The sequence below is a fragment of the Saccopteryx leptura genome, chromosome 8 (genome assembly GCF_036850995.1).
Source record: "Saccopteryx leptura isolate mSacLep1 chromosome 8, mSacLep1_pri_phased_curated, whole genome shotgun sequence".
NCBI lineage: Eukaryota > Metazoa > Chordata > Mammalia > Chiroptera > Emballonuridae > Saccopteryx > Saccopteryx leptura.
The window spans coordinates 41,044,277-41,062,663 of record NC_089510.1 but is presented as its reverse complement, the minus strand read 5'-3'; the positions used below and the strand labels follow the sequence as shown (position 1 = coordinate 41,062,663).

General features: G+C 37.0%; 1 protein-coding gene across 1 annotated transcript in view; it reads left to right on the top strand.

The window, feature by feature from the left end:
* SLC9C1 (solute carrier family 9 member C1) overlaps positions 1–18,387 on the top strand; it is a 113,962-nt gene that overhangs the window by 83,835 nt on the left and 11,740 nt on the right. The window contains exons 17-21 of the mRNA XM_066346913.1: positions 10,634–10,783; positions 12,618–12,669; positions 14,253–14,398; positions 16,007–16,132; positions 17,900–17,998. Of these exons, the coding sequence (XP_066203010.1) occupies positions 10,634–10,783; positions 12,618–12,669; positions 14,253–14,398; positions 16,007–16,132; positions 17,900–17,998 (573 nt within the window). The remainder of the gene's footprint in view (positions 1–10,633; positions 10,784–12,617; positions 12,670–14,252; positions 14,399–16,006; positions 16,133–17,899; positions 17,999–18,387) is intronic.

Genomic DNA, 18,387 nt, shown 5'->3' with positions numbered 1-18,387 from the left:
TTGTATGGATCTTAAAATAGTAAATTTCCTGCTAGGACAACACAGAGGTTTCACGAAGTATCCTTACTTTCTGTGTTTCTGTGACAGCTAAGCTCAGGAGAAACAGTGGACACAGAAGCAGTGGCCTAAATATGAAGCCCTGGCAGTAGGGATGCAAAATATTGTGAATGAACCTGTAGTTAATCGAGACAGGATCATTCCCCCCCCCCCACTTCACATCAAACTTGGCTTAATGAAGCGGTTTGTTCAGGCTTTGAATAGAGAAAGTGAATACTTTCAGCATATTATTTCTGCTTTTCCTGCCTTGTCTTTCAAGAAGAAAAAAGCAGGTGTATTTGATGGACCTCAAATTCAAACCCTCATATGTGACAAAGAATTTTCCAGGAAAATGAATAAGAAGGAGAATTCTAGCAGCATGGCAGTCTTTTGTGGCAGTTACAAAGAATTTCTTTGGCAACAAAAAAGCAGAAAACTATAAACTTCTAGTTCAAAGATTGCTGTTGGCTTTCCACGACATTGGATGTAACATGAGCCTTAAGATTCACTTCCTGAACAGTCACCTTGAAAAGTTTCCCCAAAAATCTTGAAGCTGTTAGTGATGAGCAGACTACTGCTGGAGCATCAAACGAGATTGTCCTCAACAACTATACAAACACAAGAGCTACAAACAGAAAATTTTGCCTGAATAGAATTTAAATAAGCTTTGTGCAAATTTTATGATTACAATAAGTGTTTTAATATGTGCTATTTCAAAATTGTGGACCATTTCTGATACAATCATATATTTTAGTGTATTTACTGCATTATATAAATTATTATATTTTCACAAAGATGATGCTCAAGAAGACATTCTACTTCATTATGTTAAACTAAATGTTGAAAGTTTTACAATAAGATGAAAACCTAATATCTTGAATTGCAAAACAAACTTTAGCTTACAGAGAAAAACTAATGTCAGATTTGAGATCAGCAAACTCGAATTAGGTAAGAACATGTGTTTTTGTGGCTGCAACAAAAATTTTGTTCCCCAGTGTTATATTAGAAATTCATTAAAACATGATGTAGAAAAGCTCATCATAGTTGGTTTTTTAAATTTATTTTAATTTATTATGTTTACATAGATTCTAATGTTGCCCCAAATGAATCCCCTCTCCCCCATATTCCCTTCAATATCTCCTTTGTCCTTCTCCCCCTAGCACCCTCCCCTCTTCCCTTCAATTTTATCCCATCCTATCATCCCCTTTCCCTCTGTTCTCTTTTCCTCTGGTCCCTTTGATCTCTCCACTGTCACAATTTCATTTCTCAGTTCACATTGTTCATTCGATTCTTCAAATAAGTGAGGTCATATGATATTTTTCTTTTTCTGCCTGGCTTATTTCACTTAACATAATAGTTTGCAGGTCCATCCATGTTCTCGCAAAACGTAAGATTTCCTTTATTTTCAGGACCCCATAGTATTCCATTGTATAAATATATATGTACCACTGTTTTTTAATCCACTTGTCCACTGAGGGACACTTGGGCTGTTTCCAGATCTTTGCTATTGTGAACAATGCTGCCATAAACATGGGGGTGCATTTCTCCTTTTCAAACAGTGCTATGGTATTCTTGAGGTATATTCCTAAAAGTGGTATAGCTGGGTCAAAAGGCAGATCGATTTTTAATTTTTTGAGGAATCTCCATACTGTTTTCCACAGTGGCTGCACCCGTCTGCATTCCCACCAGCAGTGCAGGAGGGTTCCCTTTTCTCCACATCCTTGCCAATACTTATTCTATGTTATTTTGTTGATGAGTGCCATTCTAAATGATGTGAGGTAATATCTCATTGTGGTTTTAATTTGCATTTCTCTAATGATTAGTGATGTTGAGCATTTTTTCATATGCCTATTGGCCATCTGTATGTCCTCTTTGGAGAAGTGTCTATTCCCTTGTTTTTCCCATTTTTTGATTGGATTGTTTATCATCTTGGTGTTGAGTTTTACAAGTTCTTTATAAATTTTGGTTATTAACCCCTTATCAGATGTATTGTCGAATATGTTCTCCCATTGTGTAGTTTGTCTTTAGCTGTGCAAAAGCTTTTTAGTTTGCTATAGTCCCATTTGTTTATCCTGCCTTTTATTTCACTTGCCCGTGGAGATAAATCAGCAAATATTATATATTGCTGCAAGAGATGTCGTAGAGCAGTGGTTCTCATCCTGTGGCTTTAGGCAACCCCTGTGTTTTGGTCGTTCGACCCCCGCTGGGGTCACGACCCACAGGTTGAGAACTGCTGTCGTAGAGCTTACTGCCTATGTTTTCTTCTAAGATGCTTATGGTTTCACGACTTACATTTAAGTCTTCTATCCATTTTGAGTTTATTTTTGTGAATAGTGTAAGTTGGTGGTCTAGTTTCATTTTTTTGCAGGTAGCTGTCCAAGTTTCCCAACAGCATTTGTTGAAGAGGCTGTCTTTACTCCATTGTATTTCCTTACCTCCTTTGTCAAATATCAGTTGTCCATAAAGGTGTAAGTTTATTTCTGGGTTCTCTGTTCTGTTCATTGATCTATATGCCTGTTCTTATGCCAGTACCAAGCTGTTTTGAGTACAATGGCCTTATAATATAACTTGATATCAGGAAGTGTGATACCTCCTACTTTATTCTTCCTTTTCAAGATTGCTGAGGCTATTCGTGTTCTTTTTTGGTTCCATATAAATTTTTGGAATATATGTTCTATATCTTTGAAGTATGTCTGGTGTTTTAATTGGTATTGCATTGAATTTATAAATTGCTTTAGGTAATATAGACATGTTAATTATTTTTATTCTTCCTAACCATGACCACAGTATATGCTTCTACTTGTTTATATCTTCCTTAATTTTTTTTTATCAGTGTTTTATAATTTTCTGAGTACAAGTCTTTAATCTCCTTGGTTAAATTTACTCCTATGTACCTTATTTTTTTGGTTGCAATAGTGAAGAAAATAGTTTCCTTAATTTCTCTTTCTGACAGTTCATTGTTGGTATATAAAAATGCCTCTGATTTCTGTGTATTAATTTTATATCCTGCCACCTTGCGAATTCATTTATCAGGTCCAGTAGATTTTGTTTTTGTTTTTATTTATTTATTTATTTTTGCTTCTCCTGTGTGCCCTGGCTGGTAATCGAACCCGGGACTCCTGCATGCCAGGCCAACGCTCTATCACTGAACCAACCTGCCAGGGCCTTCCAGTAGTTTTTTGACTGAGACTTTAGGGTTTCTATATACTGTATCATATCACCTACAAATAATGATAGTTTTACTTCTTACTTTCCAATTTGGATGCCTTTTATTTCTTCTTGTTGTCTGATTGCTGTGGCGAGGACTTCCAGAACTAGGTTGAATAAGAGTGGTGAAAGGGGGCACCCTTGCCTTTTTTCTGACCTTAAAGGGATTGCTTTTAACTTTTGCCCATTGAGTATGATGTTGGCTGTGGGTTTGTCATAGATGGCCTTTATTGTGTTCAGATATGTTCCTTGTATTTTACTGCTTTGCTGAGAGTTTTGATCATGAATGGGTGCTAGATTTTATCAAATGCTTTTTCTGCATCTATTGAAATTATCATGTGGTTTTTCTCCTTCCTTTGTTTATGTGATAAATCACATTGATTGACTTGCGAATATTGTACCAGCCTTGCCTTCCCAGAATAAATCTCATTTGATCATGGTGTATGATTTTTTCCATATATTGTTGGATCCAGTTGGCTAATATTTTGTTGAGGATTTTAGAATCTAGATTCATCAGGAATATTGGCGTATAATTTTCTTTTTCTGTGTTGTCTTTGCCTGGTTTTGGAATCAGAATTATTCTCACCTCATAAAAGGAGCTTGGAAGTCTTCCTTCCTCTGGAATTTTTTGAAATAGCTTGAGAAAGATAGGAGTTAGTTCTTCTTTGAATATTTGGTAGAATTCACTTGTGAAGCCATCAGCCCCAGGCTTTTGTTTGTTCATAGTTTTTTGATAACTGTTTCGATCTCATTTGTTGTAATTGGTCTGTTTAGGTTTTCTGATTCTTCCAGATTGATTTTTAAAATACAGTGTGTCTGTAAAGTCATGGTGCACTTTTGACCGGTCACAGGAAAGCAACAAAAGATGATAGAAATGTGAAATCTGCACCAAATAAAAGGAAAACTCTCTTAGTTTCATACCTATTCAGTGCAGTTCAATGTGGGCTCATGCGCAGATTTTTTAGGGCTCCTTAGGTAGTTATCCTGTATAGCCTCTATAGACTCGTCACAGACTGATGGCCTGCCAGAACAGGGTTTCTCCACCAAACCACCGGTTTCCTTCAACTGCTTATCCCACTGAGTAATGTTATTCTTATGTGTTGGTGCTTTGTTATAAACGCGCTGATATTCATGTTGCTCTTTGGTCACGGATTCGAATTTAGTGAGCCACAGAACACACTGAAGTTTCCTCTGTACTATCCACATCTCAACTGGCATGGCCGTGGGCTGCTCCGGTGTATACACAGTGTTACGTCATCATCTGCACATGCTCACATGCTGCCACATCATCCTACAGAAACTGGGAGCATTTTTCTTATATTTGGTGCGGATTTCACATTTCTATCATCTTTTGTTGCTTTCCTGTTACCAGTCAAATGTGCACCATGACTTTATGGACACACTGTATTATATGTTTCAATGAATTTGTCCATTTCATCTAGGTTGTCTAATTTTTTGGCATACAGTTCTTCATAGTATTTTCTTACAATCCTTTGTATTTCTGTTGTGTAAGTTGTTATTTCTCCACCCTCATTTCTAATTTTATTTATTTAAGTCCTCTCTCTTTTCTTCTTATTGAGTCTGGCTAAAGGTTCATCAATCTTGTTTAGCTTTTCAAGGAACCAGCTTCTTGTTTCATTGATCCTATGTATTGTTTCTTTAGCCTCTATGTCATTTATTTCTGCTCTGATCTTTATTATTTCCTTCCTTCTACTAGGTCTGGGCTTTACTTGCTGTTCTTTTTCTAGTTCTTTTAGATGCAGGGTTAAGTGGTTTTTTTGAGCTTTTTCTAGCTTCTTAAGATATGCCTGTAATGGTATGAACTTCTCTCTCAGTACTGCTTTTGCTGTCTCCCATAAGTTTTGCATTGTTGTATGCTTATTATAATTCATTTCTAGGATTTTTTTATTTCTTCTTTGATCTCATTGTTTACCCATTCGTTATTTAATAACATTCTATTTAGTTTCTAAGTGTTTGAGTATTTTTCAGTTTTTCTGTTGTAGTGGATTTCTAGTTTCATGCCATTGTGATCAGAGAAAATGCTTAATATGCTTTCAATCTTCTTAAATTTCTTGAGACTGTTTTTGTGCTCTAACATGTGGTCTATCCTAGAGAATGTCCCATGAGCACTTGAAAAGAATGTATATTCTGCTGTTTTAGGGTGAAAGGTTCTGAAGACATCTATTAAATCGAGTTGATCTAGTGTGTCCTTTAAGGCTGCTTTTCTTTATTAATTTTCTTCCTTGAGGATCTGTCTTGTGATGTTAGTGGGGTATTGAAATCCCCTACTATTATTGTATTGCTGTTGATTTTGCCCTTTATATCTATCAAAGTCTGCTTTATATAATTAGGTGCTTTTACATTAGGTGCATTGATATTTATAATGGTTATATCTTCCTGTTGTATTGCTCCCTTTATCATTATGTAGTGACCTTCTTTGTCTCTTACTATAGCCTTTGTTTTAAAGACCATTTTGTCTGATATAAGTATTGCTACCCCAGTTTTTTTTCATTTCCATTTGCTTGAAATATTTTTTCCATCCTTCTACCTTCAGACTATGTGCATCTTTTGTTTGAAGGTGTGTCTCTTGTAAACAACATATGTATGTGTCCTGTTTTCTTATCCAGGCTGCTACCCTATCTTTGATTGGATCATTTAATCCATTTACATTTAAGTTTATTATTGATATGTAGTTGTTTATTTGCCATTTTATTCTTTAAAGCTGTATTCCTCTTTAGCTATATTCTTTTCCCCCTTTGTTCTGTTTACAACAGGTCCCTTAACATTTCTTGCAGCATTGGTTTGGTTTTAGTGAATTCCTTGAGTTGTGTTTTTTTGCTTGTTTTTTTGTATTTTTTTTTTTTTTTTGTCTAGGTAGCTTTTTATTTCTTCTTCAATTTTAAATAATAGCCTTGCTGGATAAAGTAGTCTTGGTTGTAGACTCTTGTTCTGCATTACTTTGAATATTTCTTGCCATTCTCTTCTGGCTTCAAGTGTTTCTGTTGAGAAGTCTCATGTCATTCTTATGGGGGCTTCTTTGTAGTTGATAACCTCTTTTCCTCTAGCAGCTTTTGATATTTTCTCTTTATCACTTAGCTTTGGTATTTTAATTATGATGTGTCTTGGTGCAGATTTCTTTGGGTTTCTCCTTAATGGAGTTCTCTGTGATTTTTGAACTTGTATGACTTTTTTCTGCATTAATTTAGGGAAGTTTTCAGCTATGATAATTTTTGAGTCTTTTTTTTTTCTGCTTTGCTTCTGTGCCTTCATTTATCTTGTCCTCTAACTCACTGATTTGATCCTCAACTTTATCCTTCTTGCTTTTAATTCTTTGCATTGTAATCTTTATATCTGATATTGTATTTGTCATTTCTGACTGATTCTTTTTTATTATTTCAATATCCTTTTTAATATTTGCTATCTCTTTATTTAGGTGTTTATAATGACCATCTATTGTTGTTCTAAGATCTTTGAGCACCCTAACAATAATTATTTTAAACTCTGCATCTGGTAATTTGGTTATATCTGATCATTCAGGTCCTTTTCTGGAAATTTCTCTTGATTCATTTGTGTTGCATTTCTCTTCTTCCCATTTTGTCTATGTATAAGAAGGTTTTGGCCACTGGAGTCCAATGAGTGTGTCCTCTGTGTTACCTAGGTATGGTCTGTCTGCAGGCCCGCCACCCCCTCTGCTGCTGCTACCTAGGGCATTTGGGTATGGGCATTGCCATGCCGGCCTGCTGCAGTTGTCACTGCGATTTTCACTTCTCCTGCATGGGAGGGGTTGTGATCACGTGCCTGGGTCTACAAGCCTCAGAGGCCTCGGCCTTTGCCCTGCCCCCACAGGTGGTGTTATGCCCGTGCTGGAGCCACAAGCCTCAGCCCCAAAGGCAGGGGTGAGTACCTTTGCTCAGTAATGGGACGCCGCCTGTTCTGGGCCTTCACTCCACCCCTGTGGGAGGAGCCAGCTTGCTCATTGGGCTGCAAGCCTCAGTTCTATGGGCTGGGTGAGGCTGCGTGCCTGCACCCTTGCCCAGCAGCGGGTCTCCTTCTGTTCCAGGGCTCCCGCCCTTCCCCCACAGGCAGGATTGCAGACAGGCCCACAGCTGGGCCTGACTACTTTTGTGCATCCCCTCCTCCTCCACTGGGCAAGACTGAGCACATGCCTGGGCCTCAGTCATGGCTAGTCAGCTTCTGCCCTTACCAACAGAACTGTGCTTCTGTGTCCTGTCTCTGCCTTTCCTCTGGCAAGCCCTCAGCCCTGTGGGTGGTGGTGCTGCAACTCAGACCCCAACACTCCATACTGTAGTCTTGAAAGCTCCTTCCTTCTAAGTGACTCTGCTTTGAGTGCCATGGGAGAGCTTGTTTGGCTGGTGTCCTGCTTCCCTTTGCTGGTATTGCTGTTTCCAGGGTAATATTCACTTCAGATTTGGGGAGTGACTCAGCCCAGGGGTTATGGTGGTTGTCCCTCAAAGTGTTTCTCCCTGTGCTTCCTAGATTACACTCTCTTTCTCCTGCTCCAGTCCTCTCCTTTCTCCCCATCCCCTGGAGCCCCAGGTGAGTGGTTGTGAAAGAGGTTTTTCTGTGCAGTCCCTTTAAGAAGAATCCTGGGTCTGAGAAATCTGTCTCTTTCTCACAAATAGTATCCTGACTTGTTTCGCAGCTAAATACTGTCCATATGCCTCTTCTAGGCTCTGGGGCTGCAGGCTGGAGCTTTGTTCCTGGGGCTTAGGATCCTCCCCTCTCTGCTAAACTCACTTCCCACCATTCGAGTCTCTCTGGGCTGCCGTTTGCTCTGGGGAGCTGGGCAACCCTCTCTGCGTTTCTGCTTTTCCTACCAGTCTCGGTGTGGCTTCTTTGGTGTTCCTTGGTTGAAGAGTTTAGTCCAAAGTTGTTTTTTTCAGATGATGGTTCTTAAAATTAAGTTGTAATCCACTTTGGTTCTGGGAAGTGGAAGTTGGTACATCCACCTACTCCATCACCATCTTGCTGCTCTCCCATCGTAATGTTTTTTAGAACAGAAAGCACAAGAAAAATTCCATATTAATATAAGTACAAATTAACCCCAAAGTAATATTTATTATTATAGATGCCTGGAATAAAAGATGGAAATTAATAACAACAAAAAATAACCATGCATGTCACACATGGTGACAAAACAAATAATACACATTCATTAAAATCAAGAAACCAAAATATACATTTGTGTTACATAAATGTATAGTATTACAGAATCACAGCATCAAAAATTACCTTTGACTATTATTACATCTTTCTATTGATATAACAAATATAATGGGTAGTTATTTTCTATCTAATTATTTCAATGACATAAAACTCCATCTATTACAAAGGATATGAAATATATATATATATATTTGTGTATATATGAATATAGATATTCTCTCTCTGACCCTTTATTTATGCACAAACAAGACACATGTGTTCATATATATGCACTGTGGGTGATACAAAACTAAATAAAGTATAGTTCATCTAGAGATAAAGCTAATAGAATCTTGAGATTTAAAACTTTCTTACAGATATTTAAAAACAAATTTACTACTGAGAGGCATAAACCAGCCAGGTCTAAAAGTATGCAATTAGGTACCCTGGCCAAGAAGCTCACTTGGTTTGAACATTGTCCTGATACACCAAGGTTGCGGTTTTGATCCCTGGTCAGGGCACACATAAGAATTAACCAACGAATGCATAAATAAGTGGAACAATGAATCAGTGTTGCTCTCTCTCTCTCTCCCTTCATTTTCTTCTTCTCTCTAAAATTAATAAATAAATAAAAATTTTAAAGTGTACAACTAGTAGCCTTTCTCTCTTTAGTATTATATGAGATTAAATAATGCTAGTGTGCATTTTGAAGTGAGGAAGACAAGTCTAGTGTATTCCAGTGACTAGTTAATTCTTTCTGATTGAAAGATATACAGAGTCAGCTAATTATTTTCTTCTTCTTTTTTTTTAAGTAAGAGGAGGGGAGATAGAGAAACAGACTCTTGCATGAGCCTTGATTGGGATCCACCCAGAAACCCCCATCTGGGACTTATGCTCAAATTAACCATGCTATTCTCAACACCCAGGGCTCACACTCAAACTAATCAAGCCATTGGCTGTGAGAGAGGAAGAGAGAGAGAGAAAGAGGAGAGGGTGGGGGAAAAAACAGATGGTCACTTCTCTTGTGTGCTCTGACCCAGAATCAAACCCAGAACATTTACATGCTAGAGCAACACTTTATCCACTGAACAAACCAGCTAGGGCCCCAAATATTTTAAATAAAGGAATTAGTAAGACACCTAAGAAAAGTTTGTTTATTTATTCAAGAAATTCAACCCTTATCTTTTTTTAATTTATTCATTTTTAGAGAGGAGAGAGAGAGGGAGAGAGAGAGAGAGAGAGAGAGAGAGAGGACAGAGAGAGAGAAGGGTGGAAGAGCTGGAAGCACCAACTCCCATATGTGCCTTGACCAGGGAAGCCTAGGGTTTTGAACCGGCGACCTCAGCATTTCCAGGTCGACGCTTTATCCACTGCACTACCACAGGTCAGGCTCAACCCTTATCTTATGTCAAATGTAGACCCTTGGAATACAAAGACAAATTAGATATAGTCTCTGCCCCAGCAGCTTATTGAAGGAGGGAGACAAGTAATCTATCTAGATATTTCAATATTATGTGGTAGGGTAAGTACAAAATGGTAGTATGTACAGAATGTTAGTGAAATATAAAATACTTCCCTTACTCGTTAATACTTGAACTGAATCTTGAAAGATAAGCTTTTTCAGGATTAATGACAGGTAGTTGGAAGGTAGAAAATGAAGATTATAAAGCATAAACAGGAAAACAGGGAACAGCCAATGTTGTCAAAGTTAGAGGACTACATAATGGTAACAGATAACCTGGAGACTTAATTCTCAGCAAAGAAATAATAAGAAATTAATTGTGGGGTCAAAGAGGGAGTATAATTGTGGTAGGCTTGAACCCAAATGATCCATCTAGTAAGAAGTTTAGTAGATTAAGCAGGTAAAAGTAGCAATACTTTATAGACAGTTACTTTATATGTAAGCTCAGAAAAGATTGATTTCGTTGTTTTCCAAGAATACAAACAAGTTAAAAATAGTATCCAATTCTCTATAAGGAAAATAAGTACAGAATAAAACAATAACTTCACATAGGTGCCCAACAATACTAGGTATAAGGAAATAGCTCTATCCACGAAGTTATAAAGATACCATGAATACAGTAGTAAGAACCTTGGCAGATTTCTATAGTTACTATTGAGAGAATGTTATTTCTTAATGTTATCTATTTTAGTTAAACTAATAAACATATAATAAACTAAAATTTGTACAAGTTATATTAAATAGTAGTCCTGTTTTTTTCAGCTTGTAGCACCAAAGTTGCTGCAATTTATAGATGAAAGGATGAGTCATCAGCTGTCCTTTAGGTATGCTATACTAAAAGGATATATTCAAGGTGAAACAGACATATTGAGTATAATTGATCAGATTTCAAGTTCTGAACAGGTTAAACAGGTAAGAAAAAGTAAATACTAAGAAAATGGCTTATTTTTCCCATCCCTCAGTTGCCCTCACCCATCATATCCTCTATCTACATATGTAGATATGCTCTTTGATCCCTGGTTTGTGAGGTAGTTTTTGTAAAAAACTTAATCTAGTCTACATTTAGATTACTGAAATGTGTCTTTACTAAAATATCTGTGCCAGGATGGCAAGTCACAGGGCTCTTGGGACATACCTTTCAGTCTTTGTAGAGGCAACAGTGAAACCCATGTGCAGTGGTCTGTTCCCTCTCTGTGCAAGTTCGAGGACACATCAGGCTTTGGATACAGCAATACTGGAGATGGGAAGTAATGGCATATTGAGCAAATACAGCTTCCTCATAATGCACACAGTTTCCTTCTATTTCTCTCTATCCCTGATTTTCCCACAGTAAATAGTAAAAGAAGTAAAAGATGGGGATCTGGCAAATGGAAAGAAGTAACAACTCATCCAGAGGGAAAACCTTGTCTAATTCCTCTTTACTCAGAGGAGAAACAATGAAGCCAAGAGAGTTTAAATAATTATGCCCCCAAAACACATAACTAGTAAACAACAAAGAGAATTCTAGGACCTAACTTTTAGCTTTTATATTTCCTTTTCTCTGTTGAGGCATATTTACACTGATGTGGGCACACAAGTTTGTCAGCTATGTCAGAAATGAAATATTTACCATTCCGGGCAATTTAGAACATTTGGATGCTTTGTTATATGCCCAAAGCTTTGAATTTGAGAATATTGAACTCAATACAGGGTGTGTGTGTGTGGGGGGGGGCTAACGTAGGCTCACAGTTTGGGGTATGTGAAACAAAATTTATTCTCGTATTATTATTATTTATTAAATATTGTGTTAGTTTTCAGAACAACAAGAAACCTATTTTTGCCTCACCCTGTGTGTAATAGAACACAAAAAGCAGTAGTATCTGTTTTTCCTTCACCACCTATAACTTTAGAACCACTTTCCTAAATTTTATTACTTTTACTAACCCCTCATGTTTAGCACTGCAGTTTAAGGATACACAATAAAAATACAAAAGGACTTGAACCTCTAAGACAGGGGTCCCCAAACTTTTTACACAAGGGGCCAGTTCACTGTCCCTTAGACCGTTGGAGAGCCGGACTATAAAAAAACTATGAACAAATCCCTATGCACACTGCACATATCTTATTTTAAAGTAAAAAACCAAAACGGGAACAAATACAATATTTAAAATAAAGAACAAGTAAATTTAAATCAACAAACTGACCAGTATTTCAATGGGAACTATGCTCCTCTCACTGACCACCAATGAAAGAGGTGCCCCTTCCGGAAGTGCGGTGGGGGCCGGATAAATGGCCTCAGGGGGCCGCATGTGGCCTGCGGGCCGTAGTTTGGGGATCCCTGCTCTAAGACATTGTCCACTTTTTGTCCTCATTTTTGCTCACACATAGCTTGGCCAAATCTAACTCACTTAAAGTTGAAATAGACCACTATGTCCCAAATTTGGAGGTTGTCATAAAGTTGAATGGCAAAGTACCTACTATGCCCATATTTTTCAGAATCAATAGTATCCTAAAGCAAGTTACTTTAAAAGACAATGTATGGCTCACCTTCAGGCCTCTCCAAATCAACCAAGGTGATGCCACTTGTCCTCTCCGCCACTTTTGCTGGAGCAAAATAAAATTCATTGCATAAAACTCAGTTCTAATCTCTGAAAAGATCTTTTTTCTTTAATTATTAGTTTAAGTTAAAACCCCATCAGTTAAAAATGTTAAGACATTTTATAACGGTTTGTTTTCCAATGGGGATAATGTTTCTTTTGTTTTATAGATGTTACTAAGGAGGATAACAAGGAATATGGTAAATGCTATGAAAGAGCTGGGTAGGTACCTCTCATCCTAAAGGTTCATCATCATCTCCTATCATCACTACTTCAGAGAGACAATGGTTTTGATAACTAAACTTATCTTTGAAGGAACCTACTTGCTACTACTAATAAAATAGATAGCCTCAACAATCAATATGAGTCATATTTTTGGCTGGACCAAATAATATAACGTTACCTCTAGGAACTTGTTTTCTCTGCCTTATGCCACAATGCAGGCCTTTCAATATCTGTTTAAAGAAACCACATTTGCTTGGCATGATCAAACATGTTATTATCACCTTATAAACTCTATTTTCTTCCAAACCAGAAGTGTGCATATCTTCCTGAGCACCAAAAGGAAAAAAGATATTTTTTTTTTCTCCCACTTGTCACAGAGCTGCCATCTGAGAGTTTAGGTTTTAGAAAGACTTGAAATTAGAGCAGAGTCTGGCAGACTTCTGTTGTTGCTTCTGGTAGGCTCAATGCCCTAACAGAGCAACCGCCGATTCTCTGAATCATGCCTCGTTCTCCTAGTGCAGGACAAATCTGAGGAGAAGGGTGGGCAACAAAAGGACATAGCAAGCCTAGGAACGAGGTCGTGCTTGAGAGAGCTTGCATGGCAGAGAGCTGTCAAGCCAGACAAGAAGTCATGACCAAAGGAAAACCCAAGTGTACAATGTAAGAGGGTGAGATTCTCATGGGCATCTCAGAATCCAGACCAGACAGACAGAGAGCATAGATGGATGAGGCATGTAGATCCATAGACAGGGTGAGTAGAAAATGAGCCAGGCTGAGTGAAAAGACTTAATCAAAAGCCACATCGAGGCCCTGGCCGGTTGGCTCAGCGGTAGAGCGTTGGCCTGGCGTGCGGGGGACCCGGGTTCGATTGCCAGCCAGGGCACATAGGAGAAGCGCCCATTTGCTTCTCTACCCCCACCCCCCTCCTTCCTCTCTGTCTCTCTCTTCCCCTCCCGCAGCCAAGGCTCCATTGGAGCAGAGATGGCCTGGGCGCTGGGGATGGCTCCTTGGCCTCTGCCCCAGGCGCTAGAGTAGCTCTGGTCGCGGCAGAGCGTCGCCCCCTGGTGGGAAGAGCGTCGCCCCCTGGTGGGCGTGCCGGGTGGATCCCGGTCAGGCGCATGCGGGAGTCTGTCTGACTGTCTCTCCCCATTTCCAGCTTCAAAAAAAAAAATACAAAAAAAAAAAAAAAAAAAAGCCACATCTAAAACCTACAGTCTGTAGTCAAAAATAGTGATTCAAACAGAATAGAAAAGCATATCATGAATTTCAGACCTGAAATCCAGAAGAGCTGCCCAAGGGTCCAGTGCAGGTGGGATCAGTGTAATTGTTACTCCTAAGACTGAGGGTATCTGCCATTCTTCACGGCACCAGTATGAAATGAAGACAAGAATGACAGGCAAAACTCTGCAACTACTGGTGAATTGTAGTTGATAGCAGTGACCTCATTAGAGAGAGAGAGACTTTCTATATTAAAGGTTGTATTCCATGGATTTAGAGCAGAAATATTAGCTTATTGTCTGGATGAAATATTTGAGCAATGTCTTTATGTCATCTGAAAATATTTTGTTATTATTTTTCAGGCTACTTAGAGTATGATCGCCCAGAAATTGCTGTCACAATGAAAACAAAGGAGGAGATTAATGTCATGCTCATTTTGGCAAAGGAAATTGTTAAGGTTTGCAAGCTAACAGGAATTTTTGAAATTGAAGCTTCTGAAATTAACAGGGTGAGATAGAGTATCTTCAAAGCAATTATACTTACTTGATATTTCTCACTATGATCTTCAAACTTACTTTTTGCTCTCTTTCCAATATAGCCCATCCCTAAAATATAAATATCTAACTTAAAATGATTGTCTAGAGCAGGGTTAGTCAACCTTTTTATACCTACCACCCACTTTTGTATTTCTGTTAGTAGTAAAATTTTCTAACCGCCTACCGGTTCCACAGTAATGGTGATTTATAAAGTAGGGAAGTAACTTTACTTTATAAAATTTATAAAGCAGAGTTACAGCAAGTTAAAGCATATAATACTAATTACTTACCAAGTCCTTTATGTCGAATTTTTGCTAAGTTTGGCAGAATAAATCTTTATAAAACAACTTACTATAGTGAAATCTATCTTTTTATTTATACTTTGGTTGCTCTGCTACAGCCCACCATGAAAGTTGGAACGCCCACTAGTGGGCAGTAGGGACCAGGTTGACTACTACTGGTTTACAGTAAAGCATACACCGTAGAGAGTTTTTTCCCCTGCACCTCCATTGGTCAATTTCTCTTTTTTATCTTGCCACAGTGAGGGATCACTTCTTTCTATGCTTGGATCGTTCCTTAACAACCTAAATAAAAATCTCTAACAAATCAGTAAGAATAAGAAAACATTTTTTTAATGGACAAAAGATTTGAGTAGGCACTTCACAACAGAGTCATGTTAAAACAGCTGATAAACATAACAAAAGGTACCAAATATCATTTTATAAACTTAATGCAAATTAAAACTAAAATGAAATACCAATACATAATTACTCAGAATTCTTAATTTTTTTTTTAAACTGACCATACCAAATGTAAACAAGTGATGGTAGAACTGGAACATTAGAATGGGAGTATAGCCTAATGCAATCAATTTAGAAAATTGTTTGGCGAAATCTACTAAATTTGACCATATATCTAATGACACAGCAATTAGATTATATAACCATATATCCAACAGAAATATATATATATATATACATGTACAGCAAACAAATACTCATAACAGTATTATAAAGCCCCAAACAGTAGATAAAGTATAATCTTATACAACAATAATGACATGAATGAATTTTTGCTCCCTGCAACATTGTAGGTGAATCTCAGAATCATAATGTTGAGCAAATGAAACCTGACACAAACAAGTACATATTCTTTGATTTTAAGCAGATAGAGCTCAAACCAGACAAAGCTAGACTCTAGTGATGGAAGCTTTGGATCGGAGCAATGACTGGTAGAGAACATAAGGAAGGATTCTAGGCTACAGTAAATGTTTTATTTCTTAATCTGGGTGAATACACAGATGTTTTTTCATATTGTAAATGTTCTTTGAGTGAACCTTCACAATTTGTGCGCTTTTTGCCTATCTGCTGTACTTTAGTAAAAAGGTTTAAATTTAAAAGTTTAATCCATGAGTTGGTGATAGCAGAAAAATGTTATAAGAGGAGAAAGGTTATAAGTTTCCAGGGAAAAACCAAACCCCAGAGAAGCAAGAAAAAGAAATAGTACAAAGCCATCAATATTTTAAATATTCTGTGAAAACTAGTTTTGTTCATCATCTTTCTTAAATTTTGTGATTTTAGTTAATAATGGCCAAAAAAAGAGACTTACTTGATTTTCAACCAATTATTAAGCCACTTACTATTGCTGAAGCACTATACCATATTCCGTGGCTAGACAAAAACAAAGACCATATAAGCTTTATTCAGGTAAAATTTTTATTTTCTACAAATATTATCTTTAGTGAAATATCATCTTTAATGTACCAACAAATATTTTTTTATTTAGAAAATTAAATTTAACAGGGTGACATTGGTCAACAAGAGTATATAGATTTTGGGTAAACATCTCCACATCATTTGGACAGTCAATTATGTTGTATATCCATCACCCAAAGTCAAAATCATTCTCTGTCACCTTATATTTGTCCCTCTTGATACATTTTCTCCAATCCCTTCCCCTTCCCCTTCCCCTTCTCCCATCCCCTCCTCCATATCCCTCTCCCTATTAACTACTGCACTCTTATCTATGTCCATGAGTCCCAGTTTTATATCCCACTTATGTGTGGAATTATACAGTTTTTAGTTTTTTCTGATTTACTTATTTCACTCAGTATAATGTTATCAAGGTCCACTCATGTTGTCATGAATGATACTATGTCATCATTTCTTATGGCTGAGTAGTAATCTATTGTATATATTTACCACATCTTCTTTATTCAATCCTCTATCGAAGGACACTTTGGTTGTTTCCATGTCTTAGCCACTGTGAAAAATGCTGTGATGAACATGGGGGTGCATATGTCTTTATTTACCAGTGTTTTTGAGTTTGGGGTTGTATACCCATTAGAGGGATTGCTGGGTTATATGGTAGTTTTCAAATGTTTTTTTAAAAAATAATGATTTAACCATGATACTTTCCAAATTAAAGTTCTTTAAATGTCTTTTATTGCCTGTTAGATAAAATCAAAGTCCCTTTGAATGACATGTAGTCTTCTACAGACCACCTCCTGCCTACCTCTCCATCTTCATCTTCTGTTGCCCACTAATCATATACCTTGTACTCTATACTGAATCACTCATGGTGCCCCAAGCACTTTACACTGTTTTCTACTTCCAGTTCTCTTTGAGTGTTATTTACTATTCTTGAAATGCTGTTTTTCTCACTTTTTTCCCCCAAACATTCCCTGATTATTACTTCTCTGGAAACATCCCCATTGAAAGTATTCAGAAAAAGTAGGTTTTTGGGTCGAACAGCCCACCAATAAATAATCTTGTGGTTTATCCTGAGTTTGGAGGACCAAAGTTGTCACCATTGTATCCATTATATACCTTTATTATAACATTACATTATAATCATCTTTATATCTCCTTCCTTAACTATATTTTTTAGCTTATCCATCTTTTGGATACTAAGCCCCTGGATCTTTGCATATCGAATAGTGGGTGCTCAATAAGTATTTGTGCCAATAAACAAATAAATGGGTCTATCTTGTTCTAATAAAATTCTTTTTGTACATCTTCTTGGTGCCAAAAGACTAATTATATTTGTATACCTGATTTAAGTATTTTGAATGAATAAATTTGTATTTATTTCATCAGATGTTTAAGAGCATAAGTATGGATGAGACATATATATATGCCATTAGCCTGCATCTGTTCTTATTTTTTTAATCCAGACAAAATATTTTCATCCTTCCATTACCTTTTTATTCCTAGTTTAGATTATTTCTTTCTTAACCCATGTATAAATACACCTTGTGAAATCACATAAGTTTATGAATGTTCACTTTCCTCTCTTTGCTATATAGAATTTCTATTTTCTCCTACAAATGTCTGACTAGTGCAATACCTCAGGTTTTATTGAGTGTTGTTTACATTAAAAGTGTAAAATCTTTTTATTAAAATGTCAACATCAACATACCCAACCACTGCTAAAATATTTTTATATCATGTATTTGGTTATTATTTTTTTAGGAAGGAACCAAATTTGTAACATTTGACTGTGGAAACATTATATTTAAAGAAGATGATGAGCCCCAAGGAATTTATGTAATTATTTCAGGCATGATAAAGGTAAGGCAGAGTTATTTATAAATGCACGTGTGAGCATTAATTAAAAACTTTATGAAATTGAGAATTAATAGTTTCCTATGTTAAGAACTGCATTGTTCCTTTTTTAGGTCAGCAGCTACCATCCGAACAGCAATTTTCCTGTGCAAACATAATAAAGAGTACTATCCATCACCTCTTTTTTTTTTATTTTTTTATTTTTTTTTATTTTTCTAAAGCTGGAAACGGGGAAAGACAGTCAGACAGACTTCCGCATGCGCCCGACCGGGATCCACCCGGCACGCCCACCAGGGGGCGTATCCATCACCTCTTAATCCATACTTTCCCATAGATAACAAAAAATGTTAAAAGAATCATCTTTAAGATGGAAAGTTATAATATAAATTGTTATT